This window comes from Anthonomus grandis, chromosome 12 (genome assembly GCF_022605725.1).
Source record: "Anthonomus grandis grandis chromosome 12, icAntGran1.3, whole genome shotgun sequence".
Classification (NCBI taxonomy): Eukaryota; Metazoa; Arthropoda; class Insecta; order Coleoptera; family Curculionidae; genus Anthonomus; species Anthonomus grandis.
Window position 1 is genome coordinate 27,047,406 of NC_065557.1, and position 25,150 is coordinate 27,072,555.

The 25,150-nt window shown below is 28.5% G+C and overlaps 2 protein-coding genes across 2 annotated transcripts in view; one reads left to right on the forward strand and one right to left on the reverse strand.

Annotated features, from left to right (window-relative positions):
* Window positions 1–5,042: 5,042 nt before the first annotated feature.
* Window positions 5,043–25,150, reverse strand: part of LOC126742856 (muscle-specific protein 20-like) — a 42,325-nt gene continuing 22,217 nt past the window's right edge. Inside the window, exons 2-4 of the mRNA XM_050449671.1 lie at window positions 10,972–11,180; window positions 5,978–6,135; window positions 5,043–5,420 (exon numbers count right to left, since the gene is read on the reverse strand). Of these exons, the coding sequence (XP_050305628.1) occupies window positions 5,266–5,420; window positions 5,978–6,135; window positions 10,972–11,180 (522 nt within the window). The 3' untranslated portion in view covers window positions 5,043–5,265. The remainder of the gene's footprint in view (window positions 5,421–5,977; window positions 6,136–10,971; window positions 11,181–25,150) is intronic.
* On the forward strand, window positions 17,646–19,368 carry LOC126742857 (myophilin). Its single transcript, XM_050449672.1, has 3 exons — window positions 17,646–17,805; window positions 18,717–19,004; window positions 19,059–19,368. Exons 1-3 carry the CDS (start codon window positions 17,800–17,802, stop codon window positions 19,272–19,274), a joined length of 510 nt encoding a protein of 169 aa, XP_050305629.1. The 5' UTR covers window positions 17,646–17,799; the 3' UTR covers window positions 19,275–19,368.

The window sequence follows — 25,150 nt, forward strand, 5'->3', positions numbered from 1 at the left end:
CAAGTAATGTCCAACTCTCCTAGCCTGATTTCTCACCAAGTAATGTCCAACCCTCCTAGCCTGATTTCTAGTTTCAGTTTTTAATTTTTTTATACCACTAGGATGAGTGTTTATGTTTTATAACTGATTAACAAGAATGTCAAAGTTTATGTTTATATCCTGTATTTTTTATGTTTAAATTATTGAAGATATTTTATGTTTTGTAAAACGTGTGCCATGTCTCCTCGCTTTACCCTAGTATAAAAGTTGGTAATAATATTACCTTTGGCATTCTCTAGCTTCGACGTAGTTTTTTATTGATATTAAATTGAAATTAAATTTTATGTTCATTTTTAAGAACATTATTTCCTATGATTTCAGAATACTAATGCAACCGATTTTGCTAGATTCATTTTTCTTTTATGCTTGGTACTTGTTTGGAATAGATATCTAAATCATAATTAATTTGAGTGCCTCCTAGAACTTGAGAGGGCTTGAAAGGAAAATAAAAGTATCGCCTGCGTATATATGATCATTACCATATTTTAATGATTTAAAGAGCTGAGAGAACTGAGGTATATAAAATAAAGTAAGAGCCTCCAAGTATATGCCTCCTGACATACATCTACCATCACTTAAAGACAGCGAGATATATCATACGATCCAGAGTAACTTGTGTTATATTCGTAAGAATTAAAGAAATGTATTCAATGACTCCCCTCAATAAAATTAAAATAATATAAAATAGATATTAAGACTTTATGGTTTATTATATCAAACCCCTTTCTCATGAGTAAAATCAAATATTAACGCATTTATTAAACTTTCATCCAGATCCTTAAACGTAATGATAATAACAATAAATCGGTTACACAAGTCAACGTCGTTCATAGTTGTGATTTTTGTTGAAGCCAAATAATTTTTCAGGCAATATAAGCCATTTGCATTTAAGTATTCAAAAATTTGTTTTAATTTCTCCTAAAACTTTAGAAAGTTAAGGAAACTTGTTTTCAACAATGAGCTTTATGTCTAAACAATGGTTTCTGATATCTATATACACACACTCCTGTGTGTTTTTTAGAGTGTGTTTCAAGAACAATAACCTCTTTAGAGATAATATACCACAAAACGTCGATGCAACTAGAAATCGTAATTATTGCTAAACAGATTAAAGATTAAAACAGATTAAAAAGAACAGATTAACAATGTATGTGAAAAGTGCGGATACTCATGCATCAAATTTTACAATAATCTTACGAAGAACTGAATTCTTTAAAAAAAATGGTTTTTAATTTTCTCGCAGGGATTCAACCATATATCAAACTGTTCTTCAGGTATAGTAGGTTTAACCTCACTTGAAGAAGCAAAAACTTAAAGACCCATAAAAACCATAAAGGATTCTGCCGCCGCGCTGTCAGAGGCGTGTGGTTATTTATAAAAATCTCTTGGTGAATAATAAAATGAAATAAAAATTTTTAAGTTAAAGTTAAAGAGTTTTACTGACTATTATTTCGTTGATCTGGTTATTTTTGAGATGAGAACTTATTTTTATGTTGCCTACTTAGGTACATTTTTATAACGCAGTAAAGTCGACTAGGATTATTCGCTCAAACACTTATTTATATTATTGCAAAGTACTCACCAATGCTTAACTAACCTTCTGAAAGACTATCCTCAGAAGTAGAATCATCAAGGCCAGGTTGAATTATTATTTGGGGTATGGGTGGCAAAACGATATACTCTCTTTCAGTTTTAATTACGTGCTCAACACAATTTTTCCATCTATTAGTTTCGAATTCTGACACAATTTTGCGGATATTTTCAATAACTACCGCACTTAATGTTGGTGAACTGTTGCACTTTCGGAGTTGTTTTTTTAATGTGCCCCATACTAGTTCAATGGGGTTAAAAATACAATAATATGGAGGCAACCTTAAAACGGTGTGTCCATTATTCTTAGCAATATTATCAATAACATACTCATTTTTAAAGTTATAACCTTTAATGGTATTAAGCAACTCATTTTTTAAGGGGATTTTGTTAGGGACTGGAATGTTCTTAATTTTCATAAAAGTTATGATATCTTGTTTTTTAGAGCTGTTGTTTGGTATTTTATTTAATATCCTGGAATGGTAAGATGCATTGTCCATAACGATTACTGAGTTTGGAGGAATGTTTGGTAGGAGCTACTCAGAGAACCACTTTTCAAATAATGCCGCAGTCATGTCTTCGTGGTAATCAGTCGACAATTCAGAAATATTTTTAGCAGATAAAAGTAAAGCATTTTTAACAAATCCTTCTGTACTGCCAGCATGAAGTATAATGATTCGCTTTCCTCTTGAACATGGCGTATTCAAAACACAATTTGTTGAACTATCAACCCAACCGTATTTAACTACGTCATGCGTATCAAACCAAGTTTCATCTATATAAATAATATGTCTATTTAGGTCCCGATACAACTTAATACTACGTAAATATTCTTGCCGAAGTTCAACAATGCGCCGCGATTACATAATAACCATTCTATTATTTAGTTTTTGGTGTTTAAACCCGCACTCTCTTAAGATACAACGGAGTGTTGCTAAGCACTTATAGTCATAATCAGGGTACTCGACAAGGTTTTCTCTAATCATTTCCAATGTTGGAACCAAGTTGGCCTTATAAAAGTCGTATACTATACGCCGGATAACGTCTTTGGTAGCCTCATCAACTTTTCTAAGTTTTTGGCTGACTCTTTTTCTTTTTACAGAATGAAGATTACTCTTTAACACTGAACTTGTAAGTCTTTATGTCCAAACTCGCTGGATTCCTCATTAGCTACACTACTTTGCGATACTGTATCGGCTACCTCAAAAGGTCTCTAGAAAGCCATATTAATAAACAAAAAAAATAATACCAACACTAAAAGAACTATAGGAATTAACAAGGAAATAAAAACTATTTAATTATATCAAAAAAGAAATAAACAACAATGTAACTTAACAAACTTTAACAAATCGCAAATTAAAAAACAAAGAAATATTATAATATTCATACAACACTCTCATTAAACATCAGAGCAAGACTAAAATAGCCGCCTGCCTCGATTTGTCCTGCCACCTGCCACTGTCCTAAAACTTTAAAATAGTCGGCTTGTCAAAGGCGACATTTAAGTGACTCTAAACACACGTATAATAAATAATAATTTAATAATAATAATAATAATTTAATAGCAACGCACATTCCATTTTGTAATAAAAAAAGGACCAACAAGAGCGTGGTAAGCAAAATAGTAAACATGAGAAAGCGTCTTTTGTTTTTTTATATCTCTTAGTAAGGTCAGAAAAAATACAAAAGAAACCGGCAAATTTCGGTTTTTTAAGCATATCTCCGGAACTACTCGGAATTTTAAAACTTTCTAAACGGCATATAGTTAGGCTTGAAAATATGCAACTTTTCTTTAATTTATCCATTTTCAGATCTCTTTTGCTTTCCATATCCCTATGATAGACATCCTTTTCTTAGACACATTATATACCCCATATATGTTCAAGACTAATTACATTTCTCATTACATGTTAAGTTCTTTTGAAAGATTTTCTAGAGAATTACTTACATAATCTTCAAATTTGTGCGAGTTATAAAGTAAAAATTTAAGAAATCAGATCCTGAGGTTGGTGTGTGCCATGAACTGAAGTCATGCCATCATAAACTGCTTTCGCAGTAAATTTAAACTGCTATTGCATCTTCTAGGGCACTATTTTTTAATATGATATTAAATCCAAATAATTTACACTTATTTGTATTAAAACCTTAAGGATTGTTAAACAGAAACAACCATTTCAGAAAAGCATCATCAATCTGAAGGATGAATCGTTGACCATATAAATATTTATGGTATATAGTGTTGAATATTTTTTAAAGCTACCAATAACTGTCTTTTTGACTACAAAATAATTTCTTTCTAGCTTTGACAGTATTTTACTGAAATAAGCTATCGCTTGCTATCTTTATGTTTTTGGGAAAAGACGGCTTCGATTTAACACAATTAGAAATGTGCACAAAACTCTTTTTAGCACTTGAATCACATCTTCTTTATATTATGCTGATCGAATAAAATTACAATTTTTTACTCTGTGAGCTTATGTGAAATTTTGCAAGATCTGCGAAATTTCTTACAAATCTTTTGTAATACGTCCAAAGGTGCAGAAAACTTCTTCTTCAATAAAACATAAAAACAGAAATAATCTATTGATAATTTATAAAAATTCGTGTTTGAACTTCGAACTACTAGGATAACAGGGTAAGCCAATTTACTAATCGGTGAAACAGTTGGAAATCTTCATCAGGGGGTTGTCCCCCTCTTCGTTTCTCCTTCTTGCCTCTTTGCACTGGAGTTTTGGTGGTTTCAATTTTTACATCTTAACTTCTCTCCTTCACCATTGTTTCCATTCTAGGATTGAGATGTAAAGAGTCAACTTTTAACTTTATTCCTATATATTATTCGGTTACCCAGAAGGGTTTGGTGTATATACTGTCAGTGAGCCTTTCTCGGCCTATCAGAGGGCATGTCTGTTTCTTACATTCTGAAGTCAATTATAATCATATAGACATTCATAATATAGCCGTTTTGTGGTACTCAAAGCTTTTTCCTGTAAGTAGAGACGCAAGAGAGCTAAGCCAAATAGCACCTCCACGATAGCTGTCGAACGAAATTGTACTAGCCGATCTTTGAAGGCTATTCAAAATTATTAAGATACTTTGCTCTACCACCAGCCCTAGGCTATTATAGGTTTTATGACTCTTGTGTGTATACCCAAGCAATATCCATGCTTATAAAAGAAACATTTAAGCCCTATCTATACATCAGGTTATATAGCCAGAGCATATTCTGTGTTAAAAGTCCCAATCTTGGTTTCACAAGATGATGACAAGATGAAAACTTGATACTTTTTACAGGATAATAAGAAATAATAATATAGATACCTATTAATGGATATTATGGAGACACTTATACCAAATAAAGTACGTACCTAAAAAGTAAGTGTACCTGTAAGAAAAAAGGAAAAATAAAATACTAGTTAAAATGTCTAAAAAAATAAATCTATTTTATATTTAAACATAAATATTGTTTCAATTGCTTTACCGGTTTTTAATTTGTTCACCTAATTTTCAGTTGGATTTAACCTGTATTTATTATTTATAATATTATTTTAATAAAGTTTTGTTTGATCTTTTTTTGAATGCCTTGTTTAAAAAATATATAAATAATGATATTTATTTTAATCTTAGGCGCCTCCTTGCCTATTTTCCCAGGATAATCTTTCTAGAAGCACCAAAGTTTTGGCCAGCTTGGGTTGCACCTTTATTTGATCCAGCTTGTAGACCAATAATTCCTTCACTAGCTCTTAGCTGACTTTCTGAGAAATCACGTTTGTTTTCTTCTGAAGGTCTTGGCCCTAGAGTCAAGAAAATATTTAACGTTTTATATTTATTTGTGTTGTTATATATTATGTATATATAAAAAATAAAATTTTTTTTCTTAATAATGATAGATCTATTGAAATATATCCTTAAAAAATAGGAATTTTATGTGATGTAATATAAAGACATTATGCATAAGAACCATCTAAATCTTGTCGATTATTATTCTGTTATTGTGAATTACAAACATATTTTTTTGTGATTACACATAAAGCTGATATTTTTTTCCCAAATTATAACAAAAAAAATTCTACCAAATTATAAAATATTTCTGAGGAGGAAATTGTTACACGAGTTGAGCCACTTGGCAGGTAAATTGTTAAATAATTTTCAGAGAAGAAAGAAAAAGTAGCGTAAGCATAGCAGTAAGTGTAGTTTTATAAATGATTAACCAATCTTAAATAATTTAGATTAAGCAAAATATAAAGGAATAAAAAACAAAAATTCTAAACTGTAAAGGGCCCATTTTTTTCAAATAGTAAATCTGCAAATGAAATCTTGTATATTAATGTTTTTAAAACAAGATTATTACCTAAGAAGGGACCCCTCCATTCTGGGTGCTTATAACAGGTGCGCCCGATGGCAAAGATAGTGGTGGTTACCAAAGCGATATTCTTCTGGTCCCAGAGATCAGTAGTTTGGAAAAGGTCCACATCTGGTACTCCATATTTTACACAAGCTTTTTGAAACCTGGAAAATAATAATATATACTTATACAAATTATTATTTTTAATCATAACGATAACGGATGAAAAAATGGAAACTTTATTTTAATAAAATGTTATTGACACATTATACTGCTTGATTTAACGATTTATTGCAAATATAGTTGTTGTGGTATTGATAATAATGTAGGGAGGAAAATGAGTGTCTTAAGCACGTTGCTCACTAGATCAGAATGCTCTGTGAGTATAGCATACAGTAATACATGGTTTTAAAAAACCTTACAGCCAATATTTATGTAGTTAGATAATAACATTACCAGTACTCTTTGCTCTCAGACACTACCTTGTATTATTTAATAATAATTTACAGGATATCATCCATATTCATATATTACATCAATGGTCCCTAATTTATAAATATTTTCTTCTCTTCCAATATAAATATATACCAAATTTTAAGGATCATCTAATATTTAATGTAGTTAAAAATATAAATATATTTATTAAACCACAACATAAAATCGATTATGTAATACTTTCAAGGTAGATTTTAGCCAATTTTAAATTGAGCCTTTCTTCGAAACTCTTTCTGAAAACTAACAGTTAATATTTACACTAAACATATTTGGATTCAGTGAAAAAAGTCTACGAAAAGTAGACTTTAAATTACAATTTAAATACATACAGATATTTTCTTATTCTAATAAAGAATTCCCAAAAATGTTTTAAAGATTTGAATTAAAATCGGCCACTTTCTTAGTAGCCAAACCAAGTTATGCATTAGCACAATGGTTCTGGTAATAAGATTATTAACGGGTTTGTAAAAACTTTATATAAACTTGTCACTTATCTCAATAGTGATATATATTTCAATGTTTATATGATTGATCCACTGTATCAAAATAATTTGTTTTGAAATAGAAAATAAATTATTTTGATACAGTGGTGTGGCAAAACTTGTTTTGTTTATAGAACAAGGTTTGCAATAAGGTTTCTTCACGGTTAGAGCAAGTTATGAATATTAATTCTGCACTACTAAAATTGCACTATTAATCACATTGTAAATACTATTAAAAACCAATAAAAAGAAATTACCTATATTTTTGATTGACTTAAATATAAAATAAAAAATATATACTCAACACAAAATTGTGATGGAAATATCGCAAAGCAAATCATGCAAAATCTGGTAGTTTTTTTTAACGGAAACTAATTACTAATAAAATTTCGATGTAGTGACATTACACATTGAAAGTAAAAATATATTCTTTTTTTAAAACTTGCCAAGAAATGACGAAAATCCTATAGTAATTACTTTAGTGACAGACATACTAGAAAGCGTGATGAATTTAATATTTTTATTTAAATTTATCATCTGAGCCTTAATAAAAAACAATTCTATATTAATATAAATATTCGAATTTCGAATTTTTTCAATTATATATTCGATTTCCAGACTAATATTTGTTTTTTGCCATAATATCCTATGCCAGCATTCAGTTTAATATCTCAATAAAATAATAAATATTTTAATAATAGAATATAATATTTATGCTTAATTTTGTTTGATACTATGCCAAACAAAAATCAGAAATAAAATTAGGTGTCCAAGTTTGGACACTTTTGTAGGTTACCTTGATTGCTAGAGGAGCCTTGCGGTTTTCACATTATTGTACTACTTTTTTATGAAACCAAATATGCCATTGTCAAAAATTTGACAACTATCATAGTTTTTAATCTACAGAGTGATTTTGAAAATTTTGGAATTTGGGGATCTCTCTTGTATCTCCGCTATTATTTAACATATTAAAAGTAAAGAATGGTTTTGATAGGGTTTTCCGTAGATTACTATTATGTTACCTGTTTTATTGTAATAATTTAGGATTTTGAGATAAACTTAGTTTAAAAAAATAAACTTAGTTTTTTTTTAATGAAACACTCTGTATGTTTTTAAATAAAAAAATTGTTTTATTTTTTCTTTTCAAGAGTATATAACGCTATGCACTGAATTTCAATTTGTCATCATTGTTTCTATTTTCTCGTACACAAATTTTACAACATCTGCGTTTACTTAAATTTAAAAGTATAATGGGACACGCATGCAACTTCTGTAAGCTGTTATTATTGATTCGTGTAATTGTTCAGAATTTGTATGTCACAACATATAAAATCAATTTTTTAGGTACCCATCACAAAATAAGTCCAAAATGGCAAGATCGGGTGATCCATTTCGACGGAAACGAATCCTCTCTAGGAATGGGCAAATAATGTTAAAATTATATAATAGTTTATATAGTATTATAATGTTGAAAATAAATATTGTTTAAATTTGCCAATGGAATATTTTGTATAAGCTCGGGACTGACTTGTAGTATGTTTAAATATCGATCTGCTGTCAGCACGCCTTCAAACATTCTAAGAACGACTTGTAGTTACCCACCCAAAATGAAACGTGCAACCGTTGATTGAATAATAGATAAAATAATATGCCCATATTCTCAATCAACGGTGCAACGCTAAATCCGAACCTTCTCTGCCGTTAACGCTCAAGATTATTATGAGAATTTTGTTGGTTTTACAAATCTGTCAAGTTAATGTTTACTTGTGTCTGAGCAATTTATCAATTACAAAAAAATGGTTAAAATTCAACGTTTCCAAGTTGAGACTGTTGAACAATCCAGTTTTACAAATCCTTCTAAGGATGAAATTTGTTTTTTTTTTAAATCAAATGGGCTTTTCTTAACGCCGACTTCAGACTCAGTGACTCTACAAGGTGTAGATAGATTTGCAAGGACACATGTCTAAACATCAATTTAATCCAAATAATTCTCTTTTTGATAATTTCTTAGTATTGGTTTCGAAAAACCGCCATGATTATTTAAATTTCTGTTTATTGTTAAAAACCTTTACAAAAAATTTATAAAAATCAGTCCATGGTGTTATATATTTTTTAAAGGAAAAAATTAAGCAGATTTTTCTATTTAAAAATATATAGAGTGTTCAATTTAAAAAAAGTCTATTTTTTATCTAAAAAATAAAATCTTAAATTATTACAACAAAATAGATTATATATTCAAGGGGTTTCAATATTTAAAATTTTAAAAACCACTCTGTAGATTAAAAACAAAGACAGCTATCAAATTTTTGACAAGGGCATATTTCGTTTCATAAAAAAATAGCACAGTAATGCGCAACCGAGAAAACCTACAAAAGTGTACAAATTTAGACATCCTGTACAGGGTGTCCCATTTTGGGTACTTATTTGCGGGATATTTCCGTTATTTTTAGAGATAGAGAGTTCGTACTTTTTTGTAAAACTAAAGATGCTGTTAACAAAATTTTCATAGCTCTTTTCTTTTTTAAGATACAGGACATTTTTGAAATTTTTACATCTTGGGACCCCCGTAGTGTTTCCGTTATCTTTAAAGTTTTTGTAAAAGTAAAAATTCATCTTTATAGATTTTTTTCCGTAGAATCCAGTGGTGTAGATATATTTTTTTTAATCAATTGTTTCTGAGTTATAACGCAAACTGATGTTTTTTTTTTAATGAAACACCCTGTATGTTTATAGTTCATAATATTGGCCTTTTTTTACATTTTTAAAAATATATAACAGTATGGACTTTTTTTCAAAAATACGGAAAAAAATTACGATTTTCTAAATTTAGATTATCACATTCATAATTTAATGGGAGGCCATGGCTATTTATAACGAGAAACAAACAAATGACAAATAAATTGTTTTTTATTAAATTAACATGTTTCTTTAAATTAATTTTTAACATTGATTTGTCTTTCTATTATCAAGCTTAAGTTTAATTAATATTAGTAACTTTTGTATTATTTTATTTTTGTAAATTTGGTGGATAGCGTTAATAAATAAATAAATAATTTTAAGTATATAAAAGACAATGCAATATTTTCATAGAACTTCAAGACGCAATTCATAGCATTTCAAAATCTGAGAAGGAGACAAATTATTATTTTAAATGATATTCACAGGTTTACAAATATGCCAATTTTGTATCAGAGAAAATGATGGTGATTTTGAACATCTTTTGTAAAAATGTTGTTTTGTTATATAGTTGTTTTCTTATAGTGTTAGTGTTATTAAATTTATATATTTGTTTTTTATATTGCTTTATTACAATAAAAATAAGAATGTAATGTAATGAATTTGTAAGTTTTTATTTGTCTATTATTGTTATTTATGGCCTACTATTAAATTATGCATTTAATGTAGAAAATTCTTAGTTATTTGCGTATTTTTAAAAATAATTCCATACTGTTATATATTTTTGAAAAGGTAAATAAGACCAATTTTATGAAAAAAATAAAAATAAAAAAGACCAATTTTATGAACTATAAGAGTGTTCTATTTAAAAAAAACATAAGTTTGGGTTATAACTCAAAAACTATTAATAAAAAAAAATATATCTATACTACTACATTCTATAAAAAAAAATCTATAAGAATGAGTTTTTACTTTTACAAAAACTGTAAAAATAATGGAGATACGACGGGGGTCCCAAAATGCAAACATTTCAAAAATGTCCTGTTTTTAAAAAAATAAAAGGGCTATGATAATTTTGTTAATGGCATCTTTAGTTTTACGAAAAAATAGCACAGTGTGGCGAAAACCGCAACTCTCTATTTCTAAAAAGAACGGAGATATCCCGTAAAAGTAACCAAAATGGGACACCCTGTACATAAAAAAAAATATTTTTTTTTTAGTATATCTGATAGTATGTATTTATTATCATTATTTTATATATCCAATCATTTATATACCCACGTAAGCTGTAATTTTCTTATGGTTTATATAAGAAAAATCAATCTGGTAATATAAAAATAGTCTTACTGGCTAAGGTTATCCATCATTTTGTAATCTCCTCCAGATGTGTTAATTTTTGAAATAATTCCAGGTTGTAGCCTGTTCATGAGTTTACAAAGGATGATGCCATCCCTCAATGCAAATTCATAAGGCATTGGTGGAAATCTTTCGCCAATGACCGATTCAATCCATGCTTGAGCTTCCCTTTCTTGTTCAGGATCACGTTTTCCAGCAACCTAAATTAAATAAAAATAATTATTAACTTAAAAAAACTCAATCAAAACTAAACAATTTTTATTAAAAAATAATAAAACAAAAAAGATATATTTGAAAGATAGGCCAGTAAAAAACATGGAAATGAATAAAAATTCAACTACATAACGAAAGCGATAGTCTGCCAACTCGAACATATTAGCTTAAGTGCTATTAGGCAAGAGTAGCGAGAAGCAAAATCGAGTTTTTATAATAATTTATGATATCATAATAATACGGTATGGTGTATACATCCGAAATCAGCAATAACTCGAAAAATGGTTGCCACAACGTTTTGTTTTTAAACGCCTCCACGGTTTCCCTGCGGCTTGTGTTTACGTATTGGTTATTAATATTCACATATTTACTGTGTTGTTAAATCACTTATGATCATATTAATTATGTAGATATTGGATAACCACAAAAGAACTTATAGTAGAGCTTTTAGAGGTTATTTTTAAGTCTTAGATTTTTATTATTCTTAATATTTTTTAATCCTTTGTAATACTGATAACAAAAATCATCTATATTGAAGTTAGATAATAAGATAGTTATATGTATACAGGGTGTCCCGTAATTAATTGGACATAGGTTAATGTAGGATACCTGACAAGAAAATAAACCGAGCTCAATATCGCTTAGCAAAATGCTATTGGTTTTCATTCTACAGGGTGTTAAAACTAATTTTTTACCAAACATTTATTGTAATATTTTGGAATCCACTGGACAGATTAACCTAAAATTTGGCATACTCTTATTATTTGGGATGAGGAACACGAATATGATATATATTTTGCCATTGCCACTAGATGGCGCCACATACAACAACATTGAGTCTCCCTGTACGTACATTTGCGAGTGAAAATAATAAAACAGCATTTAATTCTAGTCAAAAAAGGTATAGTTCTTTGATCTTCAAAAAGTAGACCGTTTTCGAAATAAACGTATTTTTTTATTAGGTTGCGTATGAACACTTAATCTAGAATGTAATTAACAACGATAAAATTAGAAAATACTGTTGATTATAATAATTGTTCAAAATGTTCACCATCCACTAGGACACATTGTCTAATTCTTTTATTTAAATTTTGCCTGACTCCAAACAATGATTCTTGTTAGGCCTTGATGGTATTGACTCCTTCCAAAATCTTTTGCCACAATTCCTGACGGTTATTTATTTTATTTTTATACACAAATGATTTCAAGTAGCCCCAGAAATAAAAATCTAAGGGATTAAGATCGGGACTACGCGCAGGCCACGGATATTCACTACTATCTCTACGAATCCATTTATGAGGATGAATTTCGTCCAAGTAATTTCTGACTTGCAGTGAATAATGTGCCGGTGCACCATCGTGCATATACCAACTGTCACGTCTTAAATTTAGGGGCACATCTTCTAGAAGAATGGGTAGATCATTCCTTAAGAAATTTAGATAATGTTCTCCATTAAGCTTAGCTGGAAATTCAAACGGTCCCACAATACAATCCCCAAAGATACCACACCAAATATTTATTGAAAACTCATGTTGAAAATGGTGTTCTTGAAAAGCATGAAGATTTTCCATCGAATAGATATAATTGTTACGCCAATTAAAAACACCTCTCCTTGTAAACGTGGCTTCATTCGTAAATAAAATTTTATTACAAAAAAATGGATCATTCTGAAGTGGATTGGAGTCTTGCAGGAAAGTCTTGAGGAAGAAGATTTTGAACTGGAGTGAAATGATATGGATACAGTTTTTCTTGGCGTATAATTTTGGACACCGAAGATTTCCTTACACCAGTGGCTGCCTCAATATGTCTTGTGCTGGTTTTAGGATTTTCGATAACACGAATCAAAATTTGATCTTACATATCTGCTGCAATTATCCTTGGTCTTCCCGCATTTACGTTTTTTGAACGAAATGAGCCTGTTTCGCCTAATCTATCGTACAACGCTTTAAATGTTTGATGATTTGGCTGCCTTCTATCCGGATATAGATCTAAATAACGTTGCGCTGCTCTTCAACTACGAAACTTTTCTTGAGCATATACACATACCATATCCCGCATCTGAGCATTAGAAAAATCATTGTGACGTGGCATTTTTAAGCGAAAATAACACAACAAGAACACGAGCTTTAGCCAAATTAAAGACTTACTTATTAATACTTCACCTTGACAGGTCGTAGTTATGATGTGTTCATCCTAGGCAAAGCCTACTTTGTAAAACTCCGATAATAATTTGTTCATACGCAACGTAATACAAAAATGCGTTTATTTCGAAAACGGTCTACTTTTTGGAGATCAAAGAAGGATAGGTTAACACCCTGTAGAACGAAAATCAATAACATTTTGCTAAGCGATATTGAGCTCAAACGGTTTATTTTCATATCAGGTATCCTACATTAACCTATGTCCAATTAATTACGGGACACTCTGTATTTCTAACATTAAAAAAAAAACTAAAAAGTTCATTATCAGTAAAATAAATGAATATTTAAAATAACATCTTACAATATGATAATTGAAGTAGAGTGAAATGATATCTGGATTTCATCGCCTAGATGAGGAAGAAAAAAAAGTAGAATCCAATAAACTCCTATTTACTACATCTTCTTAAATATTAAATTAAAATCTATGTTGAAAATAAGTTATTCACCATATTATTGATGTGAAAATTAAGTAACTCGCCGCGTGAAAATGTAACCTTGGCTGTACACACAATTAATTTGGTAAAATCTTATATTTGTTAAACTATTCTAAAAGTCAGTGCCTAAGTGTAAATTTACTGAAGTATTGAAAAAAAGCTTAAATATGTAAAAAAAACTATTATATTTTTTATTTTATTTTATGAGCAAACCTTGCACAAAAACAGCCAACCGATAAGAAAAATAATTTTCTACGCGCAACGATCTATGGAATACAATACTGGTTTCCAATCTTTTGCAGACGACACACCGATATTATAATATTATTATATAATTGCGATAAAATGTACCTTTTGATGATGATTTTAATTTTAATACTACTCACAGTTGAATATTTTACTATTTGAAAATAAACATTTTAATTTAAAATATCATCTCTAACATATTTTCTTTATTTACTAATGTAAAGAAAAGAAATGATTATACATTGATGGTAAATTTGCCGTATAGTATAGTATTGTGAACAAATACTTATATGTGATATCCAATTTTAATAATTAAAAATCCTAACGATGCAGCGAGAAAAAGCTTAAACAGACTTATTACTTTTACAAAAATTAAAATATTATTATTAATTTATTATCTGATTAAGTGGCATATTAAGAGTTGCCAATAATTTCATAAATAAATATTTAAAAAACTATAAATTTTGGAATCACAAGTAATTAGGGGACAAGAATAGAAGGGATTGGACATAGAATTACCGATAAACTCAAACCCATAAATACTTTTATCATGTTGCATTCTAGGGATGGTTTGAGATTTAGTGGCTGGGGACATAAAGCAGAAACTGAACTAGGTCAAAACTCTGGATAAATAAAATCAATACATAACTAATTAATCACTAAATTAACTAGTTCAAAACTTGCTGGGTCCCTCTTTTTTATATTACACTTCAAGTTCTTTTAAATTATCTTCCAATGGCCAATTATTCAAAATTAAGACCGATTTAGATTACAAATTGTCAATAATAGGCCGATAAACTAAACGCTGCAGCACCCCGACATTGAACCAATAGACTTCATATTGAATATAGGATTTTACAAGCCATACAATTTATTTAAGTATATACGTCACAAGAATGTAATCAAATTATTATAAGAATGTTTTAAAGGAAAGCATTAAAAAAAGATCTATTTGATTTGCAAGTGTCGTTATGTAACTTGTTTATTTTGTATTGCTAAGTCTAGTATTTTCATAATTTTAAATGATAAACCAAAATATAGATCTGCGAAAGTAATAATATTGGTATTATAATTGTATAATAATTAGACTAAATTATATTTGTATAAGGTTTTTTAAATTATATTATAACTAATAGATAATAATTAGGCTGATTTTGATTAAAAAATATTCGTATGACAATATAAATTCGTTCCCATAGTTTTTGGACTATTTTACTCTTAATTTGCAGTTTCAGCTGAGTAGTTTAGTTTATTTAGGCGTTAAAATTTTTTTACTTTACTATTTTCACCTGTACGGTCTAGTTTTTAGAAGTTCATCTTGTTTGACTACCTCATTTGGGCCATAGTTTAGGTTATTTGGTGTACTTTATTGCAAATCCGGGTAGTTTAAGTTTTCTATACTTTCTAGTTTACTTGCTTGCTTTGTCTGTCTTTGTTTAATCTCCAAATTATTCCATGAGTCTTTATAAGGGATCACGTTTCTGGACATTGCAATCCATTTTGTTGTTTATCTTGGAAACGTACACGAATAGGCGATGTAAGTAAATTGTTATTTTAGAGTTTTTTTAATAAATAAAATCTTATATGAAAAAGTTTTTAAAAAATTCAGTTCAGCAACAATATTAAAAGGTTTAAAAACAAAGTTACGTTTTTAAATAATGCCCAATAATTAAAAATATTGACTTAAAGTTTCAACAACCCATATTTTAGAATGGAATGCAAAATAAAAAAAAATATTTTGAGAGCTTTGATCCCATAAATTCTGAAGGCAATTGATGGAATAATGAAGGATTTACAAAATTTCAACTTTGAAAACAACAAGCACCTCCTAACAGTTCTGCTATAAGCTTTATCGTATTTAATAATAGAAATGCAGTAATGGCAATCCGTTCGTCCAAATTATATTAGAACAGCACATCCTACAGATTTCCTCTATTTTTTAGGAAATCCCCTTTTGACGTAAACCTTATTTTGTTCTATTCTAGGAATTTAAATGTTCTTTTAAGGAATAGTTTTTTTAGTTACATCTTTTGTTTAATGTCCTAATATGATCTGGTATTTTTTTAAATGAAGCTACACTAAATATTTTCATAGTTTTTGTACTGTTTTCCTCGTATTTTGTAGTATAAGTTGACTAGTTAAGTTCATTTAGGGTTCTAATTACGTTTAGTTTATTATTTTCATGTAGTGTCTAGTTTTTAGTTATGCATCTTCTTTGCGACCAATTTAGGTTATATTAGAAAGTTCTAATTTATAGTATCTAGAAAATTGAAATTCTCGAAATTTCAATTTTCTAGAATTTGTACACTTGCTTACTTTGACCAGTGATTTCAAGAGAATACTGAATCAGCAAAATCAATAATGCAGAACATTGTCAACATTGCTAAATTGTTTCAATAGGTCTTTAAAAGGGACCACTTTTCGTGGCATTTTAATTATTTTTGTTGTTTATCTTGGAAAAAAAATTGAACGACAGGCTATTGGAGTCAGGTTAAAATTTTGAATTTAAATAAAAAGTGTGTTCCTGATAAAAATAGTATTCTTGGAAGTGTGTTCCAGAAAGGAGTGTGTTTCTGAATTATATTACAGTTAATATTAAGACTTAGTTTTAAATCTTTTTTTAGTTTCTTTGTTATTGTTTAAATTGAAACTTTTTTATCTCAATAATTGTCTGATTTAAACTTTTCATCTGGTAGTTTGGTTATTCACAGTTCACAACCAAGCTAGATTTAATATTTTTCCAATTTTTAACATATATTATTATTCTTCTAAGTTGCTGAAAAACTGCTATAATGTTTAGCTTGTCAGGGTACCTTGCCAATTAGGTAATGCTGTTTATGTCTTAGCTTAGAAAATGTCATATATATTTTCTAAGGTAAATCAATTTTGGTTGTTATCCAATTAATTTATGGAAAATATTGTGGTCTGTTTGCTGGATCCAGAGTTTAACTGCAGATTTGAAACTTTTTTCTCTTATATTTTCTTGTAGAACTCTAGGAAGTAAATTGAAAGCTTTTGAAAAATTTCTTGTACTCTGGTAATTGTTTGATATGATCAAACTTAATTTTATTTTTATTTATACACTATAACAGACGTTCTCAATACAATCAACACTATTTTCGCATATCTAGAATTTGTACTTCTTTAAAGAACATTTCTGCTGGATACATTTTATTTTTTTTTTAATTACTTTAATAATCCCTTTTTGAATGATATTTAGTTGTTCAAGATGGCAATCTCGAACTGCCTCCACGCAGTTATACCACACTCAGTTATAATTCTACCAGTGCATCGTAAATCGCTATTCTATTATTATTGACGAGTTTTAATCATTCAATTCTTATATAATTAGCCAGTACTTATTGTATATTCCGCTACAATAAACGTTTTCACTCTACTAGAAATGACAAAATTTTATAGGTTTCTTAAAAGTTATCCTTAATATATTTTTTCCGAGAACTTTTATAATTTAGGTGAGCATTGTTAAGCTACTGACAATACGCAATAGGCAAAAGTAGAAATAATTAGTAATAATTTTTGGACATCCAAGAAAACATCAGACACACGCATGTTTAGAACGATAAATATACAAACCATCCCGCCCCCGCCCAAGTTTCTCATAAAGAGGATCTAACTTAAGCCGACGCCTCAGTCAGTCAACACCGTCGCGACGCCAAAACCATTCCCTCTCTAAATTAGTCTAAAACATTATTTAAATAGCCAACATGTCTGTAAGTACCGTTTAATCTGTCTTTTTAGAAATTTTATTGCAATTTCTCAAAAACTTATCTTTGATGTAAAAAACGTGGCCACCTAATATAAATTTTAAATTAAACATTAATAAATGTTGTCTGTTCTTAGATATCTCGTTTATCCAATTAAAAATGCATATCTATTCAAATCACCATATCTCCCACGCATGCAAAAAATAGGCACCTGTAGGCTATAGCTTTGTGCCAAGAATATATATTTATTTGCAGCAGGTATCCATTGTTTACACAATAAGAAAACTATATTTTCTATATTGATAAAGTAAACAGCTTCTAGACAGTTTCATATAAATTTAAAAATAGCGAGGATATTTTTGGCAATGATATTATTTGCACACGGAAGACGGAGAATTCATATTTTCAGATAAATCGTTTTGATGATTTAATTTAAACCAACTCATCCATTAAAATACATAAAAAATTATCTTGATCTTAATTTATCTATTAGATTATACTAATATTAAATTAAAATTTTTTTTTTATAGTTTTGGTAATCCTACTTTATAAAAAAACAGTTTTCAAAAATGTCGGTATGAACATAGTTAAAGCTCAGATTTTGGCTCAATTCCAAAATCTAAATCCACATTTTCCAGAATGAAGACGATTATAGTGCTGACTTCATTACGTTAGTTTGTTTTTAAATTTAACGAATGCGTTTAAAATGGCTATTACGTAATAAAAATTGGAAACCACTATAATGAATTTAATTTAAAAGTTCAATGTCGATAAATAACTTTATAGGACTTTTTATTACGACATAAATAGTATTTTTAGAAAATTTGAATCATTTTTCATAAGTAGAACATTTTGATTACAATACGATTGATATAGGACAGGAATTAAAACATATAACTGACATTTTTAATTTGCAGAAACGCAATAAGGAAGTTGAAGCTGAAGTCTTGGACTGGATTTCCAAAGTCTTGGGCGAACCTCTGCCAAAAGGCGAATTTGAAGACATCTTAAAAGATGGTGTTATTCTATGCAATCTTATGAACAAACTCACTCCTGGCTCAGTAAAGAAAATTGCCACCAAAGGAACCAACTTCCAACTTATGGAAAATATTCAAAGGTTCCAAGCGGGCATGAAGGCTTACGGAGTTCCACAAGAGGAGATTTTCCAGACTGCTGATCTTTTTGAAAAAAGAAATGTTGCTCAAGTAAGTTTTTTCTTCCAACTCTAATTGTCACAAATCTTTAATTAATTTTTTTAGGTAGCATTATCGCTTTATTCTTTGGGCCGTATGACCCAAAAACACCCGGAATGGAATGGACCAACTCTTGGCCCTAAAATGGCTGAAAAGAATGAAAGAACCTTTACCGAAGAGCAACTAAGAGCTAGTGAAGGGCAATTAAATCTTCAAATGGGTTATAACAAAGGTGCATCACAATCAGGACATGGTGGCTTCGGCAACACTCGCCATATGTAAATTTAATTCTTTATTATTTTTTGTATTTTATTAAGGTATTGTATTTAATTATTTATTTCTGAGAAATGCATTAAATATTTTTTGCTAAAAATGACTTCAAATTTTTTTGACCAAACAAGCCTCTTATGGTTTATTAATTTGTATAAGTCGACAATGATAATATTTTAAATTTTATTTTGCAAGGAAAAATAACATATTTACACAATCTCTAAATAGCGTATAATTTTACATTATCTATCATTATCATTATGAAAATCTACACTAAAAATCAAAGAAAGAGTTGTAAAAAATAGACTTTGGGCGGGTAACTTTTTATTACAAAAGTGTCTTCACATGTAATTATTTATATATTTATACTTCTTGTTATATACATTTTGCTGAAGGTTACATAATGTTACCTCTATAAATTGTTTTAGTTAAAACCACTGATTCCAACAAATGAATGAAAAATGCAATGTTGAAAGATCTGCACAATAGGGTGGATAATAATATTTATAATGAATGATGATACTTAATCATTATTATATAGCAGATTGATACGCTTGATAACTTTTCTTCTCTTTTTGAATAAAATTGAAATCAAGTTTTAGATAGAAAACCTAAACCATTAAACATTATGTTTATTTACATAAATTTAATTTTTGTTTTTTTTCATTGTATTATATAACTTTTAAACTGCAAAATAAAATTTAAAAAAAATGATATCGCTTAATATAAAAACTTAAAAGAAAATATACGAATAGTGCGTGTTATAAGAATTATCCTCAAATCCAAAATTGAAAAGTATTTTCTTGTTTAAAAAAGAAACAACAAATTAAAAACAGCAAAAAAATATTATATATCATTGCAAAAATTGATTATTTATGGCAAGAAGGAGACACCGGATAGAAAAAACTTACATAGAAAATAAAAAAATATATATGTGTATGTGAATATAATTTTTTTTGAATTTTTGTATTTTCTATGTAACTCAGTGAAATGCTTCGATATTTTAATTTGATATATTTAAAAACAAATTGTAAGAGCTTTATAAAATGTCAGTAGGGCATTTATGAGGAATTGACAGTTCTTAAACTATTTGGGATATGGTAAATAACTTTGCGACCTTAATATATCAATGAGTTTTCTTACTTAAGTATTTAATGGAATTGGTCAGTGTAATTCTAGATTTTGGTCGCGCATTATGATGCCGACCCTTGAAGCCTGGTGCAATTTTTAAATATAATTTAATTAGTCTTTAAATATTTTTGATAAATTTTGTTTAAAATATATTTACAATAAATGTGACTGCCTTTTTGTGAAATGCAAAAAAAATATTTCAATAAACCGAGCAGCTACATGTGAAAGACCATATGGGAAAAGAAATTAAAGGGAAATACACATTCGTTATTCTCAAGAAGAGCATCCTGATGGCAGTTTTATATTTATGTGGTTCTCGAAGCGTAAACTGCCATTACTCAAGATTTTAAATGAACCTACAGGTACTAATGAAATGGTCTTTGAATATGAGTACCCAACAGATTGATATCGACACTCAAAACAGGAGAGACCCAAGTCTCAAATCTATATAATCAAAAATCTTCACAGAAGATCACTGCCGGCACGCTTCATTCAATTTAATATAGCGTCAACTTATCGTTACATATCATCAACTGGACATGTCAACTGTGAACATAAAGCAATGAATGGAATAAATGAATAGGTTTTGTGCTAATTTTATAATAATTGTCTCATTATCAGCCTATAAAACTGCTTTTCAGTTCGGGAGAATTGTTAAAATTTAATCAAATACTCGTTAAAATTATATTTCTCGAGATGCTTGAATTCCTGCTACTTCATTAAAAGATATTTTGTCTGGATCCAAGCATAAAACACACATATTCAAATATATAATAAATAATTTAACGAAACATACTAAAAATAATGATTCTGCTAGTTTTATTATTTTTAGCCTGATTTTTAAAACCACAGCATTTATTTTCCAATATTTTTACAATTTTGTTTTTAGCAACACCTGTCTGTTTTAAAAATAACTTTAATAGTTAATGTAACTATTTGTATTGTGTCAGTTGTAATAAAGTTTCATGCATAAATTAATAATCAATTTTGTGAGATTTTAACGAAAAATATAAAAGAGCTGGTGACAATTTTTTTGGACGATTACACACTTTGGAGGACAGTTAATTTATTAAAATACTCCTTCTAAACCTTGCATGCTCATAAAACGCTCTAGTTGTTATAGCCTCAAAATATCTTCGATTTCAACATGTTTTTTTTTCGTGACGGCAATAAGAATAATTTTTAATTTGACATATTTTTATGGATGATTTTGAAAATGTTATATTGTGAATGCGAACAATCTTAAAAATTTTCAATATTTTTTGAATTGCCAGAGCTTTTATGATTGCTTTAAACTTGGAATTAATAAAAAAATATTTTAAAAACTTCACCTTACATAAAGGTTAAAATACATTTCAATTTTTATTTACAGAAAACCCACATCTACCATGTTCTTTCCTCTCACTCCAACACTCCTTGCATAAGCACAAATGGCAGTTTTCAACTGTTACATTCATAACTTATAAACTTACCGCTGTTTTATTATAAGTTTCATACTTATTATTACTTTATAAATTATAACAAAGAATGTATGTTGTTAGTCAGTATGTTGACATACTGAGACAAGCTCTTTGATTAATAATTATGATCCTGATTTAACAGATAAATTAATTCGTAACACTTGAATTTACCACCTAAAGCCATCCTTTAATAAAAAAAAATAATCTTTGAACATTTGAGCTTGAAACTTTGACAATATTTGAACTGTAGAATTTTTTTTTATTTATTGAAAATAAGTAAGTTCACTTGAAAACTACCATCTAAATAGGCAATCATGCGCTCATGTTGAAAATAAAACTTCAGCTGTTAGTCTAATGCACAATTCCTACACGAATTTATTTTTCACATTTTTTTCACTACATATTATTGCCTATTTACTTGAATTAGCTAACAAATCTTATTGTTATTAATAACGAAGTATATCATGTAAATTAAGTTATGCGTAATACATCTCTACGATATGCAATGAATTCTTAAAATATTATTGGTTATTCTAAGAGCTGTTACATTAATGATTATTTGCAACCATCAACAATTGAAAAAGCTATTAAATCTAAGCAAATCTGTCACTTCATCTAAAACATACAAATGTATAATTATTAATGTGTTTCAGTGAATATTTAATTTTTATTAGATACTTGCTGAACAGCCAATTGTTATTGCAAAATTGGTAGCAAGTTTGCGAATATAACCATGCTATAACTTTTCGACGGTAAAAACTAATAACTCTGCAAATATTAAAAAAAAAAAAGAAATATCAAATTAATTTAAACGATTCAATAAGCGCCTCACATATGCAAGTTATCAGCACGATCCTATATATACTCTATTACTTTCTTATGCATTTGTGTCGGTCTCAAATATGGTTTCAAATGGAAAGATATTAGTGGAACAATCAAAAGCCACTTCCAATCCGATTTGACTGATTCCGATAAAACTGATTTTGATGGAAGTCTACTAAAAATGTGTGATAAGCTAGCGTCCGCTCGGTTGCCATAAAAAATAGATAGGACGATAGCTTCGCACATTATCGAAAGAGGATATCGACATTTGAAAACTTACTATGTAAGTAATGGTTAAAAAATAAATTTTGTAAAGCGATATTATAGTTTATATCGCATGATAAATTTCACATAGGTTTAACCCAGTTACTGTATTTAATGCTCTGAATTACTTGGGGGCTTGCATTTGTAAACAAGTGTAAGAAAATTGCATCATATACATTTCCATGGAGATTTATGTATTAGCGCGTAAAAAGTTAAACTTTATAATTTTTTTATTTTAGTGTATAAAGTGAGTACTTTGCCCATGCTATTAGAAAAAATAAAAGTAAAAATAATATTTCTAATAAGTTAATACATATTATATGTCTATAATATTATGTAATACTTAAAAAATTAAGTTGCAATTTAACTGATAAAATAGTAACTAGTATTTACTATGGTATGCACTTCAGTATTAATACCTAATTCAAATTATACTGAAATACCTAGATATTAAAGTATTATGCTTGTGTCATTGCTTACAAATTTTGTTATACCAATAATTTCAAAACCGCCAATAATTTAAGTAAGGTGCTTCATTTCTTAGCAAAAATTATATAATAAACCGGATTATAGTAAATGTGCAACAACCGAGTTGTTAGGCAATTATCTAGGTGAAGTTCAAAAAATTCATAAAAATACAGTAAGAAGATTTTAAATCTATTAGCCAAGTCTATATTTGCTATATTACCATGTGACAGCAATAATTAAATAGTAAGTGATGTGATTTCAGATATTAGATCTTCGAGTTACGTAGACTCTTTGGCGTAACAAGCATATTAAAAGTAAAATAAAAAGTTAAATTTCTCTTTATGTATACAGTTTAATGCCGTCTAATATTTTATTATCGACAAGAAATGTAACTAAATAAAAAGTGCTATAGCTTGGCCTCCACAGCTTTTTATACAGGATAAATAAATTCTGCCGTAGGGTCAAAAGCGACTTAAATTATTCCTAAATTAAGACGCATTATTTCAAAAACACCCTGTATAATGGTGTTAATTTACTTATAATAAAAATATGCTGTTTTATTATTTAAATATATTAATATAACTTTACTGAAATATTCGTTTTTTTTTTCGAAAATCGAATGACTCGATTTAAACTTATTCATGCAGAAAACTAAATTATTTCTTTTAACTAATTCGCAAGCAAATCTGAAGAAAATTTTCGTAATTCGGTCGTATATACCGACTAACCTAAAGACCAGTAAATACTAGGGTATAGTGAAAGTTACCTGCTCTTGGGCATGTTTAACTCATCTATTTTAATCGGGTTTATATTGCATATACTAGAAATTAAGTACAAATTATTTCTTTAAAAAATTCAACCAGATTTTAAAAGTTTTTTAAAAAATTTCCAAATACAGGTATAATAAAGGATAAATAGTATAGGAAAAGACTTTCAATAAAAACATTGTTATGAAATGTAAACACGTTAATTATTTTTATAATTTTTGTGCGGTTTTTCTCTTATTTTAGCTAGTTAAGGTTATTTATGGTTTTAATTACATTTAATTTTATATTTTTACCTATAGCGTAGTTTTTTTAGTAGTGCATCTAGTTTAAAGGCCTTATTTGGAACCCAATTTAGGATATTTTATTGTAAATCCTGATAAATTTTCTGGGATTTGTATACTTGCTTGCTTCGACTGTCGATGTTTTCTGAAAAGTACTAGCCTCCATCGGCAAAAAGATTTTATTAACTTCTAAGCATTACCACATTATTACATATTATACTCCACAGAAATGAGTTCCTGATTTCCGTTTGAACATGTTTATCCAAAGTTCCTTAGCAGCTGAAGAAATAGGGACGTTATAGAATAAGATTAATTGGGGCTTTGTATAAATCTCATTACGAATGAATAAAAACTTTAGCTTAGTGCTAATGCAGAAAGTTTCACTAGAAATAAATATGAGAAGAGTGGCATAACAATGCTGGGGAGTCTTCTCAAAATACAGAAAAATAATACCAACTTTAGAAGAAAATAAATATTCAAATATGAGCAATTTTTTTCTCCTTAGATTAATTATCTACTAGCTAATATATAATTATTAAAAAAAGCAACTTTTTGTACTAAATTACCTTTTATACACTCTGTATAAAAAATATTTATTATTTATCATTAAAATAATATAATTGGAATTAAATAATATAATTAATAGATGGTTTCGTTTAGTAACTATTGTTAATTATATACTATTAACAATTATA

What these genes read in the sequence shown, in the direction of transcription:
- LOC126742857 (XM_050449672.1), top strand. An exon ending in AAAAAAGAAATGTTGCTCAA is followed by an intron (nt 19,005 to 19,058) that starts GTAAGTTTTTTC and finishes TAATTTTTTTAG; the next exon opens with GTAGCATTATCGCTTTATTC.